The sequence below is a fragment of the Tympanuchus pallidicinctus genome, unplaced genomic scaffold (assembly GCF_026119805.1).
Source record: "Tympanuchus pallidicinctus isolate F22 unplaced genomic scaffold, pur_lepc_1.0 scaffold1, whole genome shotgun sequence".
NCBI classification, from domain to species: domain Eukaryota; kingdom Metazoa; phylum Chordata; class Aves; order Galliformes; family Phasianidae; genus Tympanuchus; species Tympanuchus pallidicinctus.
In genome coordinates, this window is record NW_026294618.1 from 692,453 (window position 1) to 712,908 (window position 20,456).

Genomic DNA, 20,456 nt, shown 5'->3' on the forward strand with positions numbered 1-20,456 from the left:
GGCTTCCTTTAGGTACTGAATATCTAAGAACACAATTTGAATGCATCTCAGAGTTCTCTTCTATTTTTGGTCCGCTTTGACTTTCAGCCCTATATTTCTGACATTCATGTTTTAGCCATCTGATGGGATTGCAGTTGACCTCCTTGCTGAAGTGGTATCAATTATTTAAACCTTCTTAAGGCTTCTAGCAAGTAAGGAAGAAAAGCTTCTTCTTAAAATACCCATCTTGCTTAAGGATCAAGAAGACCCAAGCTAAGAAAACGTTAATGAGTTTGGTGCACAGCAGTGTCCATTCCCTCAAGGGATGATCTAAATCAGCAGAGATTTCCTTCTCTGAGCACAGAAATAGTAGGGGACTCTCGCAATAGAGAGAATGAGGGCTGAGAGGAAGGACTCTGTTTTGTACGCAACCACTTGCAGAAACTTGAAGTCTTCAGTGAAAGCTGGGATCCGGAAAGGACAGCAGCTGTATTCCCACAAAGACAGAATAAACTGTTAAAGCAGGTGGCTTTAGGAGAGCAGTGGGTGCATACGCAAAACAAAGAGGACGAAATGGAGGGACACAGTGTTTGTGTAGCTGGGTAGGTTGTGACTGATGTGCAGTATTAAATTTTCAGTGTGGAGAGGTGCAGTCACAGCAGGACATAACTGCTCGTTGATATTTTCCCCGTTCCAGCTCTCTGTTTTAATTCCCATATTCCAAAGCTACTTATTTTGGATTGGGCTACTTTACTGACATTGGAACCCTCTTCCTTGCTTTGTGTCATTCCTCATCCCCCAAAAGAGTTCGCTGAAGTGACACCTCTGGTGCTGATACAGTTACTCAACAGAGTCATGAGAAACTAGAGAGGCTGTGTGAGGAAACAAGGCAGAACTCAGAGGCTGAGACCTCTTTAATGTCCAAGAATTTCTAGAACAGCATTTTTCAAAAGATAGAAGGTAGGGGATCTTCCAGACATGGGAAATCTGCTGATGTACATCAATAATAACAAATGATGAATGAGTCCTCCCGTCAAAGCCAATGCGACATCAATCACTGAACTAAAAGAGGAAAAAAAGAAGCCACAATTAAAACAGAATTAATAATGTGTAAATAATTAATAGGGAATATAATTAATTAATACTTGTCTCCAAATTTTTTACAGAAGGCATGTCTCATAAAACAAACGCAATTTAAATATTTGATGATTTTCCAAGGCTGGCTAATTAAGGTAACAACAAAATGTCATATATTTAGACTTCCATGTGGTGTTTGACTTTTTGCTGCACAACATTTTGATTAAAAAATTAGCACCACCTCGTATCAATAAATCGTGTGTCTAATAACTAATTCGCAAACCCAAAAAAGGGTGTATCAGTGGGCAGTCACCATGGCCCAAGGATGCTGTTAGTGGGGCTCTATACAGACAGTTGCTAGGACTGTTGCTATCCCATATTTCTGGATGGCAATTTGCAATCACCGCTGGTAACATTTGCAGATAACAGGAAGACTGTCAGCATGCTAAATAATGCAGGGAACGGAGCAACAGTGCACAGCAACACACATCACTCTGCGAGCTGATCCCAGACAAGGTTATGTAGCTAAGGGCGAGCAGCAGCGGGGAGAAAGCTTCTCAGCTTAGCATGTGAGCTGTTCCACATGAGCAGTGGTGGGTCAGGAAAGGGACTGCAACCTCGGTAGGAAGCAGTCCAGGAAACAGGGCAGGGAGGTGACTCGTGGCTGAAGGACACACTTGTCTCCTCTCACTGCCACCTATTTGCTTGCATGTGATTTTTCTAATTGCACTTTTCCTTAGAAGAGATCTAGTTTGCCTGGTTTGACTCATGAAGAAATACCTGCTTCTTTTTTTTTTTTTTTTTCCCTTTCTTTTTTTTTTGTCTCCTAATGGCTCCTATTGAGTTATATAAAGATGTATTGTCTCTGTTGATAGGGGATTCTGCAGTGTTCATTCACAGGTATTGACTAAGCAGCTTTTCTCAGCATTAAGCCCATTAAATTAGTCCAGTGCAACAAAAACCTTGTATTTCTTCCCCCAGAGGGTGGTGAGGCACTGTTCACAGGTTGCCCAAGGAGGCTGTGGATGCCCCATCCCTACAGGCATTCAAGGCCAGGCTGGATGTGGCTCTGGGCAGCCTGGGCTGCTGGTTGGCGACCTGCACACAGCAGGGGTTGGGACTGGAGGAGCGCTGTGGGCCTTTGCAACCCAGGCTGTTCTGTGGTTCTATGATTCCATGATCCCAGAAGAAAGTTGTCTTTACTGGTGCATCTAGTGCATATACTGTGGCAGAAGCTATGAGAACTCAGTTTCCAGTAAGGTCAAAATGAGCCCCAAATCAAATTCTTGCTTTGCTAGAAATTTGGGCCATTAAAACTGAATTTCCAACTTATGTAAAAGTAGACAAGATCACCGACTTACTGGTTTTATGCAGAAGCAATGATCCATCCTTTTCTTAACAATGTGCTTTTCTTTCCTCTTTGTCTATCTCAGTTCCAGTAATTCATAATCCACTCTTCTATTTTTCTATTTTATAGCTATCCTGCAGGAGTAATGTGAAACATAATCAATCAGTATTTGTAAAGCACTCAGAGGCTATCAGCTGGAAGGAAGTGTATAAATGCAAATGGTTACGATGGCTGTTACACTGCTGCCAAGGGACACCAGACAGAATCAGACCCAGCTGCATTCAGGGATGCACAGACTCAGTCACACTGTGAGAAAGCGGCCAGAAGATAAATGCTGAGGAAGGGCAGGAAGACAGAAATTTAATGAAGTATAAGAAAGGATGATCCTGGGGTTGTTTATTAGTATAAGACCAAATATTTTGTTCTGCCACAGACTTTTGCCCAGTTTTGTTTATACTGATGATTGCAAGACCTGGATTTGGAATATATTTACCCTGGGTGATCTACATAGCTCTAAAGGTGGTGACCCAGCATTTCTGGACTCCTCTTGCAGTCACTGTTACCTAATGCAGTGTCTGTAGTGCAGTGCATGGCCATTATTGGACACTTACAGATAGATTTCACATAGTGAGAGAAATTACTCTCAAGTGCTTCTTCTGGTGACAAAGTAGGTCCAGAAAACTGTCTCATGTGTGGATATTCATATTTGATTAAGCAAATCCTGTAGTGAGGCAATGCAACAAAATCCCATCCTACAGTTGCCTCTGTTAGTAAGTCAGACAGAGCCAGAGAACATTCTCAATCACTGGAATGCAGTCATCTAAATTCTTCAGTTTGTAGAATGGTCCCAGGAATGATTTTGGCCCAGGACAACCAGCACTTCCCCATGGTTTGAGGTTCAGCACCATTCTGAGCTGTCGGTTTGGACACAGCTCAGCCTGTTCCAGATGCTGAGATAATCAAGTGTTACAGACATGGCATTGCTGTGCCAAGTGGCCCAGAGCTGGAAAATGAGCCCTGGCACTGCTTTGGTGACTAGGACAGTTTTATTTTCCACTCAACACCCATCATAGCTGCAACTGGGAGCGTTCAGCCCAAATAGACCCAGTGATCCCAAGCTGGTACTCACAGCCTCATTGGAACTAGGCCATTTGGGTAGCATTCCATTGGAAATGTGCAGCAGCAACAGAACCAGATCTCCTCCAAGCACTATTCAATTGCTGCACATTTCCCCAGCCACCTTCAGTACCTTTTTGTTTGGTTTTGCATTCTACATTACTCTTTTAAAAAATTAAACAGAAATAAAAAGGCTACACTTGGACATTTTGCCTGGACTCGTGACCATGTAGGCTCACTCTTTATGGACCACGATTATAAATAACTTAAGGCAGTATAGCTTTTGGTAACAGTAAAGTGCTTCATCTTGAAAATCTTCTTCTAGGTAATACATTCTTTAGTCTTCATGCTCCTTTTCAGCCTTTGTTGAAGGTGCCCTTTCTACCACTAAACAGCAAACAACAGCACTACATCAGACTTAATGCACATATGCTGATTTCATGTCAGACTAAATAAATAGATTCCTGAAGCTAGCTGCACTCAATTGGTACCTTTGCTCCTTCCCACTGTTTTCTGCATCAGTTTCTCTACCTGCATTTCAGTCCCGTCTTCACAGCACTCACGACAAAGGCCACTGCAGGCAAGAGAAAGTTATGCTGGCAAAATTAGCAGAGGTACCCTGTAATAAAGCAGAGACCACTGAAGTCTCATAGGAGATTTTATGAAGATGATCTTTTCTACAATACCAGTAGTATTTACAGTACTGCCTTTCCTTTTAAATGCACCTTTGTAAACAGAAAACAACACTGGCATCTGGCACCACCCTCTGATCTGGGGCTAAACGACAAGGAGAAAGTGAAATAATGCAAGGTAAGTAACCAAAACATTGTTAAAACAAGGATTAATGCCATCTTTTTTCTTACTGTACTTAGGAGTGTATTTTCGTGCTTCCTTCAGATCCTGCATTAAAAAAAGATTACAGGAGCCTCAGTGGGTCAGTTTGAAAACCCACAGGATAGATATCATCTCTTTATAAAGCCCTCAAGGAGGACACTGATGGCAGGTTTAATTTACCCTTCCACAGATCTCCTTCTAGAGATGGATTGTGAGAGACACTTTTGTTTTCAAAGTACTTTTCCAAATAGGCAGGAGCATGAAAATAAAGACATATGGTGCCTGAAGAAATGAATATTCATTGTTAGCTTTTATGGCTGTAGGAAGCACAGTAACAAGAGCTGAAAATACGAGTTTTAATTTTTGCAGTAGTGATAAGGAGAAGCGTGTGTGGGAATGTCGTTTGATTTTTCACTCATCCGAGGTTGCTTCCTCACTCATTTCCATTTTCTCCAGCTGAATCAATGTTTTCTCTCTCACAAAAGAAAACAAAACCACAGCAAATCACAGCTGAATATCCCCACCCACATCAAGATATTACTTAACTGTCTGCTGCCCACCAAAAAAAAAAGCAAACCAACACTAAACATCATCAAAATTCATCAAAAAAAAGTATTTATTTAAACTCGGTTCTCAATAGCTTGATTTTTGAATTGACTGTTTTCGTAGAATCTCAGAATCCCAGCATGGCCTGGGTTGCAAAGGCCCACAGCGCTCCTCCAGTCCCAACCCCTGCTGTGTGCAGGTCGCCAACCAGCAGCCCAGGCTGCCCAGAGCCACATCCAGCCTGGCCTTGAATGCCTGCAGGGATGGGGCATCCACAGCCTCCTTGGGCAACCTGTGCCAGTGCCTCACCACCCTCTGCATGAAAAACTTCCTCCTCATATCCAACCCAAACCTCCCCTGTCACAGCTTTTGCTTTTCAAAACTACAGCTATATTCTAGGAGAGACAAAACAATCCAATCTATATATAGAATGAAGCAGTTTTAAGCACAATATTTTTCAAAATGATTTTCATATGTGAAAGTGCTGTCTAACTTTATTCAACCAATATTAACACTTGAAATCCCTGGGCTGGCATCATTCCTTATATGAGGATGCTGTCATTATTTCAGCAGTTTCTCCAGCTGCCTTGTAGCCACCCACCTAAGGAAATTATACTTGACTGGAGGAATGAAACTTTTGTAATAAAGTTGAAAAAGAAAATGATGTAAGTGTATGAACACAAAACTAGTAGTCTGTCTCAAGCTTCTTTTACTTTCGCATATATAGACAGCCTTTGTGGTTATTGTAATTAACGACATTATTTAATGTCTTATAGTACCTTTAACTGTTCCTGTATTCACCCTGCTATTAAACCACAACTTAAAATCACTGTCAATAGGGCTGTTTATGTATTTCCTTGCTTGTGAATCCACATGCATACTGCCATCTGGCTCTTGGGTTTCTGACCCTTCCTCTGTATCTATCAGCACAGCTATGCTATAGAGTACATTTGCAAGTAAATTTGTATTGTGTTGCCTTTCTGTTACATAATGTTTTTTCCAACTCATGTCTCTCTGTCCCTTTACTGCAACATCTTTTTATTATTACTGTTATTATATGTACAGAATCATCTGTTCCTACAGTTGCATCCATTCTATGCGTAGGCATCTCCAATTATTTTCCCTAGCAAGAACTACAGTTTTCCGAGCTAGCCTTGTTTCAAATATTTCTGAGAGTATTCAGGTGGGACATTAGGAAAAATCTCTTCTCCCAGAGAGCGGTCAGGTGCTGGAATGGGCTGCCCCGGGAGGTGGTGGAGTCATCATCATCCCTGGAGGTGTTCCAGAAGCGTGTAGATGTGGTACTATGGGACAGGGTTTGGTTAGGAAATATTGGTGGTAGGCAGACGGCTGGACTGGATGACCTTGGAGATCTTTTCCAACCTTGGGTATGATTCTGTGATTCTCTGGGTTCCTGACTCTGCCCAGCGCTCAGCTCCCCAGCTAGCATCCTGACGTGTCAGGTATTCCTCATTCACAGAGGATTCATAGGATGGCACTCGGGTAGGTATAAATATCAGCATGTCCCAATGCTGCTCTCAGAATAGGTGTTGATGCCCTACTTCTTTCTGAGACATACTTCAAACTGACTTTTTAGATCCTCTATGGATTTTGCCATTTAAGATGGCCAGCACAATGCAATGACCACTTCATCATCCGTATTACCTGTGGGGTACAGATGCCAGATCACACTTTGTTGCTGTCCAAACGACGGGCAAGACCAATAGTCAGTGTTTGTCAGTAGCACTGTGCTTTCCTGCTCAGGAAGGAACCAGCATGCGCTCAGTCACACCTCTCACCACACGTCTTCCTCTGCCCTCCCTTTGTGTGATCAGCGATTCAGCGCTGCCCCATCAGGGTGCTCCTGCAGGGCAGTGTCCTGACAAGCACCCTGAGAGACACCATCACTTTGTGATGTCTGATTTAGACACCAGGAGGCCCTTCTCCTCCCAGGGTGATCCAGATTGCTTGTGTTGGGCTCCTGTGATTGTGTTGGGCTCCCCCTGTGATTAACAGGAAGACCTGGCCCAGGTCCCGAGAAATAATGAGTCCTGGGGAGAGCTTAACCAGGCGAGGCCGTGGCAATCAGCTGTGACTGCAGCTGAGCCACTTGCCAGCACCACGTAGGCCACAGGCACAGAGCTCTGAGCACACTGCGCAGCCTCTGCCGAAGCCCCCATCAGGAGCACCTCCATGCCAGCGGCACCCACACAAAGATATTTGTGGATACATTTTTTAGAAACATTTTAGTGCTTCAAGCTGGTTAAAGAGAGGCGTTATCCCGTTCTGCTCCGGGCTGCACTGCACGCAGATGTGGGCACCACAGTTTTACCAGGGCGGAGGGCGGCACAGCAACCCTGGGCGGCGGCACGGCCCTGAGCTGCCAGAGATGCGCTGGGACGCCGCTGGGAGCCGGGCCGGGGGTGGCGTGTGGGGCTGGGGCTGGATTCCGTGATCTTTGGGGGTCCCTTCCAGCCCGGGATGTGCTGTGACACGATGCCGTACTCTGTCCAAGGCTCTCATAATCAGGTTCCAAGTTCCCACTCAAGGTCTCGCTCATGTGTGTAAGTACAAAGGCTCAATAAAGCCTTTACATTCAGACTTTATTCACTGGGAGCACTCAACCATTGGCATAAGTGCATCATAAAATAGACAGAGAGCTGTAATTTGTACCAATGGAGCTTAGCATTTCCTGGGGCAGATTTCCATCACGGGCAGTGCCTCAAGCTGAGGAAGCAGGAGGCTGAGAGGAACTTTTGTATGGATTTTCCCTCCTTCGGCTTCTCCTTCCTGCACTCTGTAAGAACGCCAGCAAGAGCCTCCAGATCAGCAGTATCTAGGCCACTAAATAAAAGCAGCCTGAATTGGAAAGGCAATATGTGCTAGCAGAAACCATTCAAATCTTTAAAAAATTAAACCAGTTTTACCAAGGCAATTGTGAATCGCCAACTTGAGTAAGGAGAGCTTCCAAACCATTGCTCCCGACTTCACAATTGCATCCACGTGGAAGAATGTCATCACTCCAGCCTTCTGCAGGACCTCAGGTTCCCAGTGTTACTGGATTGTCGGCTCTGACTGAATGCAAGCCCTGCAGCCCTCAAAGGTGGGCTGTTCTGTGTATGTCCTGTCCATTTGCACAGAAGTGTGGGAGGTGTCAGCGTGAAAGGGTTTGCTAAATAAGCTGTTTTTTTCTCCAAAACACTGATAATTACTTGAAAGCTGAGCTCAGCCTGCTGCTTTTCTTGGGCAGAGTGTGCTGTGACAAGCTCTAGTTCTCTAGTTCCCCTGTTTTCACTGTCCTTGTTTCAATTGGGGTTTATTGTGGCAAAACCTTGTTCTCTGAGGCTTTGCACATCTTTGGTTCAATCCCCTAAAGAAATCAATTCCTGCTTGACAATACTACCTAAAATACAGCAGGAATTGGATGGGAGGGATGCACCAAGCAGAGATTCCATACTGAAGAGCGTTGTTTTGGATTATATTCCTACAATTTAGTATTATGATTTAAATACTAAAAATAAATCTGCCTTTTCTCCTGCCTTTCCTGCTGGGCTGTCAGGATTGCCAGGGCTGGATCTGCTGTCCCAGGCAGCTTTGGCCGTAGTTCCTGGAGAAGCAGAGCTTCCTGCCTGGAGAGTTGGTGGGCAGCCCTCCTACTGCAAACGCATACATTTCTCTGCTGCTCTCCCTCGGTCCTGGGAGCTGCAGAATTTCTCTGCTCTTATGTAATGGGCTGCTGGTGGCTTTGCTTAAAAAACGTCTTTTCCAGATGGAGGGGGATCAGGAACCCTGTCCTGGAGCTGCTAGGTCACTGCTCGCAGGGCTGCTGGCCAGGGCAGAGGTGCCAGGCGGTCGGGCTGCAGAAGGGAGCAGCTGGGCACCTCGTGCCCTTTACCCCGCACCTCTCCTGGAGTCCTCGTCCCCCTCACAGCACCATGGGGCGGCTCCACGCGGGCGACTTCGGGCTGCAAACGAGGGATGAAACGGGAGAGGTGGCGATGCGGGGCTGTGCATCTCGGGGCAATGCCGCGGGGGAATGCAGCAGCCGTGGGACCGGGGCTGGGGTTGGCTGCTGCTCCGCAAAATCCCCGCTCAAAGCCCTCCCCAGGGGAAGGGGAGCGGGGGGTGCCCGGGGCAGTCGGTAGGGATGGACCGGAGGGGGGGACGAGGGAGGGATCGGGGGATGTTAAAATGCAGCATCATCCTCCCGCCCCAGCCAGTTCCCCACGCGTGTGTGTGCGGAGGGAGGGAAGGAGGGAAGGGAAGGAGGGAGGAGGGCAGCGGCGCTTTCCAGCGGGGGGGGCCGCTCGCCTCCAGCCCGCCCGGGGAAGCGGGGCTCGGCTCGGAGCGGGCACTGCGGAGCCGGCAGCGCTCCCATTGCAATGCCCGAGCAACGGCGGCGAGAGGGGGGCCCCCGGCGGGAGGGGGGAGCTGCTCGTTGGCTACGGGGAGGGAGGAGGGGAAAAAGAGCGAGGGAAAAAAAAGGAGAAAAGCAAGGACCCCCCTCCTCCCTGCTCTGCCCGGTCCCTTCCACACACACACCGCACGCTCGCACACACACACCCCATTGATCAATATTTGGCTGTCTTGCTGCAACTTGCTGCAGTCTTTTAAAGGAGTAGTAGAGAGAGAGAGGGAGAGAGAAAAGGAAACTGACAGGAAGGGGTAAGGAGCTACACATGTCACATGTGCTTTCTAAGACGGCCAGGAGCATCTGCAGGCTGGATCTGGTGGAGGATGCTGCGGCAGGTGATACACAGAGGGCTCCAGTCGTTTTTCTACAAGCTGGGCTTATTCGTGAGCAGGCATCCGGTGTTTTTCCTCACTGTGCCCGCAGTCCTGACCATCATCTTCGGCTTCAGCCTGCTCAACCGCTTCCAGCCTGACACTGACCTGGAGAGCCTGGTAGCCCCCAGCCACAGCCTGGCCAAGATCGAGAGGAGCTTAGCCAGCAGCCTGTTCTCCCTCGATCAATCCAAAAGCCAGCTGTATTCGGACTTGCACACCCCGGGGAGGTATGGCAGGGTGATTCTCCTCTCCAAACCCGGAGGCAATATTTTGCATCAGGCTGATGTGATCCTGCAGATCCACCGAGCCGTGCTGGAAATGAAGGTGAACTACAAAGGCTATAATTATACTTTTTCCCATCTGTGTGTGTTGAGAAATCAGGATAAGAAATGCGTGCTGGATGATATTATTTCAGTACTAGAGGATCTGAGGCAGGCTGCCCTCTCCAATAAGACAACAGCCAGGGTGCAAGTGAGCTATCCCAACACTAAATTAAAGGTATGCTCTTACTGCATGCTTTTGCCAATTAAAGAGGCAGCACTTCATTTCTTGTCCTAAACAGCAAGAGGAATATAATCATATCTCTCTCTTTCTGTCTAAATGTGTTTGATCTGGGCTTTCCTCGGGAAGCAGCCGAAGCTGATGCCTTGCTATTGTTCTGTGCGAGGAGGGAGGGGGGGACGCACGGTACTGAGCCAGGAGGAGCAGGGAGCGGAGAGCAGCCTGGAGACCGGGAGACCTTGCTGTGCCTCGAGGGGTTAATGCATCGGGAGAGGGGACAGGAGGTCGGAACCGGGTGTGGGGAGGACAGCTGGGGTCTCGCTGGGGTCTCACTGGGGTTTTGCTGTCACCTATTCCAGCCCCAGTGACGTGGTAGGGTAACTGATCTTTGGTATGGCCAGAAAAAGGCTTTCCTCTAAGGCACGATGAGCTGCTGTATCTCCCTGACCCTGCGAGTGCCATAGGAGAAGCAGGAGGTTTGGGTGAGGAGTGATTTCAGGTGTTCTGCCTGCTCTTTCTTCACCTGCATGCATAGAAGGGAACGGGGGGATTATTTTTTTTCCCTCTCAGTATGAAAATAATTAGTTCTGGTGCTGATGGATGGGCTGGAGTTTTGGGACAGATCCCATCAGCTAGAGGCTTCCAGTGAAGGCGAAACAAAGTAAAAGGGGACAGAAGCTTCAGCCCTTCTGATTAAAAAAAATAAGCATTTTGGCACAAGTGTCTCAGGAATATTCCCCTGGCACACACGCACCCTTTTCCCTCTCGTAAGGAGCAGTCTGCCTCACTTACCTGCTGTGAGCAAATAAGGCAGAAAGTTTAAAGGTGGATGGTAGAAGTTTCTGCAAATTGTGACATATCTGCATGCTCCCCAGGCATTGCACCAGAGGCAGGGATTACTTAACAGAGTTGAACAGAATCCCTAGGTTGCTGGTCCCTCAGAACTCAGGTCATAGGGAAAGGAGTATTTCTTGCTGCCCCTCAGAGATGAGCGCTGTTGCAAATACTGGCCAGGTCCTGAAGTTATCTTTTGTTACTCTTGATTTACCAGGGAAAAAAAGAAAAACCAGTCGCTGCCCAAAAAACTAGAACAGAAATACTGATTGATTTTACTGGTCTTTTTCCTTCAGCAAAAGGGCCAAGTGGGATGCGTGGGATTTGGTCCCATTGCTGTAGATTTGACAGCATTTGTCTTGTGCAGAGTTGTGGCTCTTTGATCTGGTGGAGATGGAAAGGTGTCCTTCATGCTGTTGGAAAGTCTTGAGTGCAAGCAGTGCTTGGGAACACTACGATTGACTCTGGATTAAATACTCCTGAATAATTGTTGCTGTTTAATTCATTATGGAGACAATCCTGCTATAACACAAAATAAAAGCATTTTCTTTCTATTTTGCTTATTTTTAAAATTGAAATTAAATTAATTCAGTGGAGACACCAATAATCTAGATTAACATCGCTATCACCCATTCTCATACAGAGATGGTGATTCTACTCCCTCAGTCCAGATTAATTTCCACATGTCTGACTACCTCTGCTGAGCCTGTCGCAGTCAGGATGGGGTCATTTGCAATGTGGTTTTTGACCATTTCTGCTTTTTTTTTAAATAAAGTGAGAAAAAGTTGACTGGGATTGGAGACTAACAGTGGCTGGGAGAAAAATCATACACACAAAGTTTTTCTCAAAATGTGGTTCTAAGTGTTGCCAAATATTAGCCCAGCACCTCCAATCCCCCATTAGTTGATGTGTATCATCACCCAGGTGCCCTTACGTGTCTGGTTTTACCATGGGACAAAGCTGGGTGCCTTCCAGCCACTTCTCAGCAGGGGGATACATTTGGGGGCCACCAAAAGCGGTGGCTGTTCTTCAGAGAAAGGCTAAAAATGGTAGCCTGCACCTGTGGTAAGGAAAAGAGTCTCTGTTACTGCTAGGAAAGAGGGGTTTTCTTTTTCTGGTAGCACAAGGAATGGCCAAAAGCACAGTTTAGTAGGGGCTCCTGGATTTATTGATTGGCTTCCCTGTCCAACCTCTGAACAAAAGCTGAGGAAGCTCAGGTTTGTGCCACGTGCTCCTGGGTTGTCCAGATGTATTTAGCTGTGAATGTCTTGGATGGGACACCACAAGAGCAAATCAGTGTCTGGATGTTCACCAAAGGGAACCACTCCTGTGATCATAGCTATGAGGTTTCTATTTCTTTTCGCTTGAGTCGTGACATGAGAGAGCAGTTGTGGCAGGACCTAATAGGGGGGCAAACCAGTCAGCCAAGGCTGCCAGCCATACGTGGTGTGGACCGGTCTCACCACATGGCTGGTCCATGTCCTTGGGAGCTTTCTCAGCTAAAGTTCCCTGTAGCCAAGAGGGACCCATCAGGGTCTTCTAAGGTTGCCTCACTTTCTCCAATGAGTTGGTGCTTGGTTAATACCAGTACAGTTTCTCATCTTCCTATAAGAATGACCGTAGCTTGAAGAAAATTCTTCTGAGAACAACACTTTGGGTTTACAAGCTGTGAAGGTGCCCCAGCTGTGTTAGTCTGCAGCTGACAAAGGGCAACACCTGTACTTTTTTGGGAACCACAGTGACAATCTTAGCAGCTCCAATCCGCTCTCCTGCTCAACCTGGGACCTGTAAAGACCTCTTGTAGTTTTCCCTCCCCTCAAATCTCACGAGCAGCTCTCACTTTGTCTCTCTTCTTGTCTCCCAGTTGGGTAAGATGGGCTGGAGGTTGGCTGTGGGTGAGCTCTTGCCATGTCTTTCACAGGAGCATTCCGTGCATCAAATTTCAGCAGACCGCTCTGATTTCAAAAGGGCTGGATGGGGCCATAGAGTCTAGCAAAACTGCCTGTCCTTTTCTAAGAAAATCTGTCTGTGTAAGGTAACCATTACTCATTATTCAGAGCTGGAAGAGATTAGAGCCTTGAGTACATCTATTTTCACTGCCCTTCCCTAAGGAGGGAAGTCTTGGTCTCCCCATTTGACAGAGGAGGAGCAGAGAGATGGCGCTTACTTGCACTGTGCAGATTGCAGCATTGTTCTAAATGCTTAAAATGCATTCAAAATCCTCTCTGGCAATGTAAGGATCACAGTAGTTTGTTTTTTCTGAGTTGCTAGGTGAAACCAGCTTTATTCCTACTGCCATCGCTGTCGGGACCGTGGTCAGTGCAGTTACAGCGACTGCTCCACCACGCTGCAGTCTGCAGCCCAGCCAGAAAGTGACTTGCCCAAGGTCATGCAGACAGAGCGTGGCAGAGCAGGAAATCAGAGCTGGATGAATGGAGTCCGGATGGAGACTTTTGGGATAAGTCATGGAGCAAGACTGCTCGCGCTCACCCTACCGCAGGCACAGAGCAATGTTCCTGTGCAGGGGGTCTGGATTGAGCTCCTGCTATGTAGAGCAGGCAAGGTTACAAGGAGCACAGACTTGCACGAAGCTGTTAACTCACAGGTGTGTTCTCAGGGGTGATTTTTATCTGTTCATCTTTCCAAACAGTGCCGGAGCATGGCTTCAGGGATAGCGCTAGTCAGAGTCCGTTCTCAGTACATGTACTGCCTCCCTTCTGGGGACAGCAGTGTGTATCCGCTTGGATACGTTGTGCCTCTGCCCTGTGGCTACAGCACAGGCTGAGGTTCATATTATTTGTTAATCTGGACAGACCTATTGATTACTTGGGGATATTTCTTGTGCAGTATCAGATATTAGGAAGGAGATTACGGTCTTCTGACCCCTCACTGTCAGTAAGCCCCTCAAAAGTCCTGTCTTTACCGGGTTAAAAAGAAGAGAACGCTGCTAAGAATTATTTCTAAATACGGTTCTAACCTGGAAAACAGTACATGCACAAAAGCACTTTGTTCCCAGTATTTCATTTTTACTGTTTGTTTTCATGTTTATTTGCTAGTTTGTCTCAGAAAAGTCAATAACTTCAAACTTATTTCTTTGAGATCACAACAAACATGACAACTGCTGGTTAAAAGGAGTCTTTGTGGGCAGATTGTTTTCCGTAACACTGCCTTCAATTAATTGTCAGTTGTTTATGAGCGCTGCACTAAACAGCAGCCAATAAAAGAGACGTCTCTATTTCCACAACTACGATAAGCATATCTGTTGGATATGGGACCTTCTATTGCTTAAGCAGAAAAGTTGCGTGCATTCACTTTGCATCTTAAAACCTGTAATTGCAGATTTGCTACCAGCCAAGTGTTCTCCAGGGGCCTCCTTGGAGGCAGTGCAGCTCTGCACCATCCTGATCCCGCCTGCCCCAAGCCAAGCCTGTGGCTCAGCATCCTGCTAAGTGCTCTGTGGTTGGCAATGGCAACGAATAATAAATAATAAAATATGAGCAGGATGAGGATCAGAAGGGGAAGGCTAGAGGCAGCAGATAATTCTCATTTGAGCCTCTCGGATCAAGGCAGGATTGGGGGCTGAGCTCGGAGCAGCTGCTCAGTAGCATGAAAGCAAGGCAGAAAAATGTGTGAAGGCAAGAAACTTCTCCTGGCTCAGAGGCTGGGAGAACTTCCTTGAAAATGAATCAAAACAGAACAAGGACCCTCTTGTGCTCACACCTGTGCTTGCACACTCTCAGGCAGGATGAGGCAGAGCTCCTCACCTGGTGCCTGATCCTGGAGCTGTGTCTGTGTCCTTGCTGCAGGATGTCCCTGCAACTTTCAGCTTCAAAGGACATGGTCAGACTGCTTGCTTACCCACTGTGGACAAGAAACGAAGCATTTCTTGCATATTTAGGAACATTCTCGACTACATTCTGCACTTAATACATTCAGAAAGGTCTCTTCCCTAGTTCTGCAAGACTGGTTTTGAAGTTGATTTACCAAAAAGGGAGAGCAGACCATCCTGGCAGGGCCAGGGACGTGAAACTGAATTAACTTGTACCAGGACAAGCTGTCCCATGGTAAACAAGCAGCAAAAACAGAGAAGAAATGTATAAATCAGTGATGGGGCTTAATGTGCTTTTTTGCTCTGCTGTTCTCCAGGGCAACAACTCACAAACTGAACTTTCTTCATCAGCCTCTGGTCTCGATGATCTCTAGAGGTCCCTTCTAACCCCCACAATTCTGTGATTCTGTGATTCTGTGATTCCATCAGGGCTGTGGACAATCTGCATGCCATGCAGTTCTGCAGAAAGGCAAAGACACAACATCAGGCGCTGTGAGACACGCTGTGGCACAGGCAGGGTAGCAGGCAGAGGACATGGTTCCCTCTATCGTGGCAGATGCTGATTTTAATTTGGGCTTTGCCCTTCATCTCAAGATGACCCTGGTCAGCCTCTTCACGCCTTTCATCCCAAGCTATTGCACTCCTTAATATTGTCAGCACTTGAGGAGAGGGATGGCCTATTATGCAATGCCAGGCTCTTTGGAGGCCTTGCCATGATAGGATCAATTACAAAGAAGCATTTGGAAGTTTGGCTGGAGAGAAAAAGGAGACATACATCGAAGTTCATTTGGTTGTAGCAACTGCTCACCTCTGGGACTGTGGAGGGTGACAACCAGTTGCCACAGGCAGAAAGTTCAGCAGCTATGTTTGCTTATCTCTCTACAAAAGCTGTTCCTCTGCGGACAGAAAACTATTTTCTATTACATTTATATATACATAATAAAAATATTATATATTATGTGTACTATATGTTTATTTTAATATTTACTAAACATTCCGAGTTAAACTTATCGCTTGGTTTTATCATGTGCAGGACACTTTAAGTCCCTCATTTGCTCAAGGAATCCTCCACCACTGCTTCGACACTGACAGAAAAGCTTCTAATCTCCACCATCCCTGTGCCCATTTTTTCAAAATGCCTTGGTGAGGAAAGGAAATCATAAAAATTAACTAATAAATAGATAGATAAATGTATGTTCTGCTGTAAATTGGGAGGCACACTGTAAGGAGAGTATTTCCAGAAAGTTACTGTATTATTTACACTCTTTATGTATATGGGCCCATGCATGTTGCATACATATCTTTCTTAGTAAGCAAAAAAAAGAAGATGCAGGTGAGCTGTGCTGTGTATTTTGAAAGTACTCATTTAGCAATAAAAACGATGTTAAACTTTATCAGATATTAAGAGAAGGGGAAAAAAGCTCTTTACAGTTATCACAAGAGTGTAATGGTGCTCAGAGCCACGATTTAGCAGAGGGCTGTTAGTTAGGGTAGGATGGTCGGGTTGTGGTTCAACTTGATGATCTTTAAGGTCTTTTCTGACCTGGGCTATTCTGTGATTCCATGACTCTATGAAAAGCAATGGTGAAGAAAGCATGCTGACTGGTTTTCTGAGGTGGGCAATATGAGTTTTTAAAACCACGATCATGCATTTGTACAGAATGCCTTTAATTGATGCAGACTCCGCATCCATTGCACACTGGTGGTGCAAACAGCCACGTGTGCTGTGGGTGTTGGGGCTGCAGCTGGAAAGCTCTAGATACAAATGAAACAAAGCTTTCGACTGCTTCACAAAGAAGGTGTTCTGTGAGAAGGGAAGGAGAAGGTAGGAGGCAAAAAGGGCAAGCTATAAAGTCTTTACAACTCAGTTGCTCACCGCTTTAGTCGTGCTCTGTATTTTCATACCTACCAAGGAAGAAGAGTTTCATGTAGAGAACAGATAGCAAAGGAATTGCTTGGTTGTTGTAGGCAAGCAAAGGGAGACAGAAGTGAAAGCACTCCTGGGCACTGCAGAGATCATCACGTGCCGTGGTGCGCATCAGTGCCCTGACCCCAGCTCGGGTGTGCAGCAGTCCCACTTCTACAGTGGTTGGGCCACTAAGGAGTGGGGGCTTTAGGTGGTGTGCTGTGAGGCCTTCACGTGCCCTACAAGTGTGATCTGGTGGCAGCAGGAAGATTTCCAGCTGTAAGGAACTTCTGTGTAAGAAATTCAAGGACGAAGGGAGTAGTTTGTCAGTGGGCAACTCCAGTATGGCACGGAGATCTCACTGCAGATTTTGTTCTCTTTGAAGCCACTCACTCACTGATGGGTAGTTCCTGCAAGAAGCTCCTGGAGCAGCTCTAGGAGATCTTAGACTTCTCACGGCTCTAAGATGGCCAGATCATTTTTTCTGTCCCCAGAAGAAGCCTCTTCCACTGCACTCTGCTGGCAAACTGGTCCCACAGCAGAGCAGACAGCAGAAAATCCTCTGGCTTTCGGTGCAGAATGGTTTTGCTGTGGTGATAGCCTACAACTAAGATGTAAAAAGTCATTCAGTGCCATTGGTGTATACTTTCCTAAATTCATATGATGGCAGATGTTAGGGCATCTGTCCAAATATATCTTCTTTACAAATTCCTATTGCACCAGCCCTAAAGCCAGAAAGCTTTTCTGCTCTTGGAGTGTCCTGCATGTCTGTCCCTCGGAAAGCAATGTGGCACCCCAGAGGCTTATCACAGAATCATAGAACCACAGGATCATTAATGTTGAAAACGACCTCCAAGGTCATCTTATCCAACTGTTGACCCATTCCATACAGAGCACCTAACCCTTATCCTCTCACAACATACAGGCAACATAAAGGTCATCTTTAGAACAACTTCAGACTAAAATTTGCACCCAAGTCAGCAGTCTAAGCAAGGCAGAAAAGCTCCATGTGTAAGACAGGATCCCACTTCTCTTGCACCTTGTGTAGCTGCTCCCAGCAGTGTTACACAAGTGTTATCATTCTGACTGGGAAGTGTCATTCTTTCCTTATACGTGGTGTGAATGTGCACGTGTGTAAACAGCTACATAAATGCACTCTGAATAAGAAATTGCCACAGATTGCTTTGCTAATTCTGTGCTAAATCATTTGTTATCTGTGCTGCTTGTAGGACTAGCCCCTAACATTTCAACTGAATCTTTTTGTATGAGAGTTACAGCACTTATGAAAATAGCAACTTTTGTGAAGCAATGCCTACCTTGTCCTTAGCTTCTGTATTGGAGGAAGGAAAGAGAAGACCCCAGTAGATTTGCTGCACAGCCAAGGACACAACCAACTCTCTGTGGACAAAGATGTGTCCCCAGCAGGACACTGTGGATTTCATTGGAGACCAAGGCAGTACACTGGATGGACCAAGTGATCTTCACTCCCAGCTTTCCAAGTGGGTTTAGTTTGTGAAGTAATTTGCAGTTTGTTAAGAAAAAAGATGCTGTTAGCAGTACTTCATCACGCAATGACAGGGCCTGAGACTTAGCTACAAATCCCCCATGTCTAGCCATTTTCTTAAATGGTTTCTTAGAGCAGAACTTGATTCATTAACTTAGTACGTGAACAACTTCAATGATGAGCAGATGCAACAGGATTTTCATTTTTTCTGCCTAAAATGTACACTTTTTCTCCTTAAAATCCACCTTTGCTTTTCTTGATGCTGACTCTTGTTCTACCAAGTGAGGCTTTATTCATAGATCAGTGCAAAGCTTCCCCTAAGAGACAGTACCACACACCCTTTGGATCCAACTGACAAATTCACTTCTCCTCAGAAGCAGTTGGAAAGTGTGACATTTGATCATAGAATCATGGAGTCACAGAATGGCCTGGGTTGCAAAGGCCCACAGCGCTCCTCCAGCTCCAACCCCTGCTGTGTGCAGGTCGCCAACCAGCAGCCCAGGCTGCCCAGAGCCACATCCAGCCTGGCCTTGAATGCCTGCAGGGATGGGGCATCCACAGCCTCCTTGGGCAACCTGTGCCAGTGCCTCACCACCCTCTGCATGAAAAACTTCCTCCTCACATCCAACCCAAACCTCCCCTGTCTCACTTTAAAACCATTCCCCTTGTCCCATCACCACCCACCCTCACACACAGCCGTTTCCCCTCCTGTTTATCCACTCCCTTCAAGCACTGAAGGCCACCATGAGGTCTCCTCAGAGCCTGCTCTACCAGTGGTGTTTCTTCATTAGCAAACGTTAATTATCCTGTGGATGACTTATTTTCTGTCTGCACATAAAACCTGCAGATCACAGCTGATGCACACACAATTATCATTGCAAATTGCAAAGAAAGCTGAGACAGCAGTAAAGAAACATGAACATTTCTGGATATATTTCTCCAACCCAAGATTCAAGATTAGCACAAGCATTAGGCTTTTGGTAGCTACCCCAAAATAAATTTAAAAGCTTGAAAAACTAAAGATCTTCCTGCTCTCTTGAAATTTGTTACAGTGTTTTGTTGTGGATTTTTTTATTATTATTTTTTGTTGTTTTTAGATTTATTTTTAATTTAATTTAGTTTTCGAGAAAATGTTGGGCTCTCCCTTTTTTGTTGTTGTTTTTGTTTATTTTTCCATCAAATAGAAATAAACTTTTATCATTGCAAACTTTACCATTTCTGTAGCTGTAGTGTAAGTGGAATGCATTCTTGAAGGGAAAATGGGTTACATAAATGCAAATACTCTAATAGCATATGTTCAGTGATCTTTTCATCAGAATATTCATCTCAAATGGAAAGTTAAAAATGGGGTCATTTGTCACTGCTTAGCAGATCTTAACAAAGCTCAATTAGGAATGGCTCTGATGTTTTTTTTTTTCTTTTTTTCTTTTTTCTTTTTCCTTTTTTTTTTTTTCTTTCTCCAAATAATCTTTGGAGTAGCAAAAAATGACCAGAAAAAAATAAAGACGGAGGGGGAGATGAAGGCTTTTTTTTTTTTTCCACTTCCTTTAAAGCAGCAAAGTAAAAGATAACAAGTATAAAGAATAGCACAGAATAGAACTCTATTGATCAGAGGGCTGGGGCACCTCTCCTATGAGGAAAGGTTGAAGGAACTGGGCTTGATGGAGAAGAGAAGGCTGTGGGGTGACCTCATGGTGGCCTTCCAGCACTTGAAGGGCGCGGATAAACAGGAGGGGAACGGCTGTGTGTGAGGGTGGGTGGTGATGGGACAAGGGGAATGGTTTTAAAGTGAGACAGCCACTGTTTTGTAAGGGGTCCTTTTGAAGAGTGGAATGGTGACAGTGGTGCAGGATCACATATTCAAGAATTTCTGTTATGCTGCAGCTCAGGTCCTCCTCACACTTGCCATGATTTCCCCGTTGCACAGAGTGCAGCTAGAAAAATTTAGTCAGAGGTGTTGGAGCTCTGTGGGCAATTTCACCCTTCTGTGTAACATTGGAAGGCCAAAGGTGTACAAGATTTATAAGGTCAGACAGGCCTATTTCCTGGTTAGTATGAGGAAATGCTAATAGAAAAATTACTTCAGATTGGCTTAGATGGGAAATCAGTCATGTGAGCTGGAAACTGGCTGGAAGGCTGCAAATGAAGAATCATGATAAATGAAAACAGAACAAGTTTATGGAAGGCATCTTGC

General features: G+C 45.7%; 1 protein-coding gene across 1 annotated transcript in view; it reads left to right on the plus strand.

Moving 5' to 3' along the window:
• The first annotated feature begins 9,447 nt into the window (after positions 1-9,447).
• The window catches only part of PTCHD4 (patched domain containing 4), a 92,665-nt gene continuing 81,656 nt past the window's right edge, over positions 9,448-20,456 (plus strand). Inside the window, exon 1 of the mRNA XM_052691422.1 lies at positions 9,448-10,012. Coding sequence (XP_052547382.1) covers positions 9,587-10,012 — 426 coding nt within the window. The 5' untranslated portion in view covers positions 9,448-9,586. The remainder of the gene's footprint in view (positions 10,013-20,456) is intronic.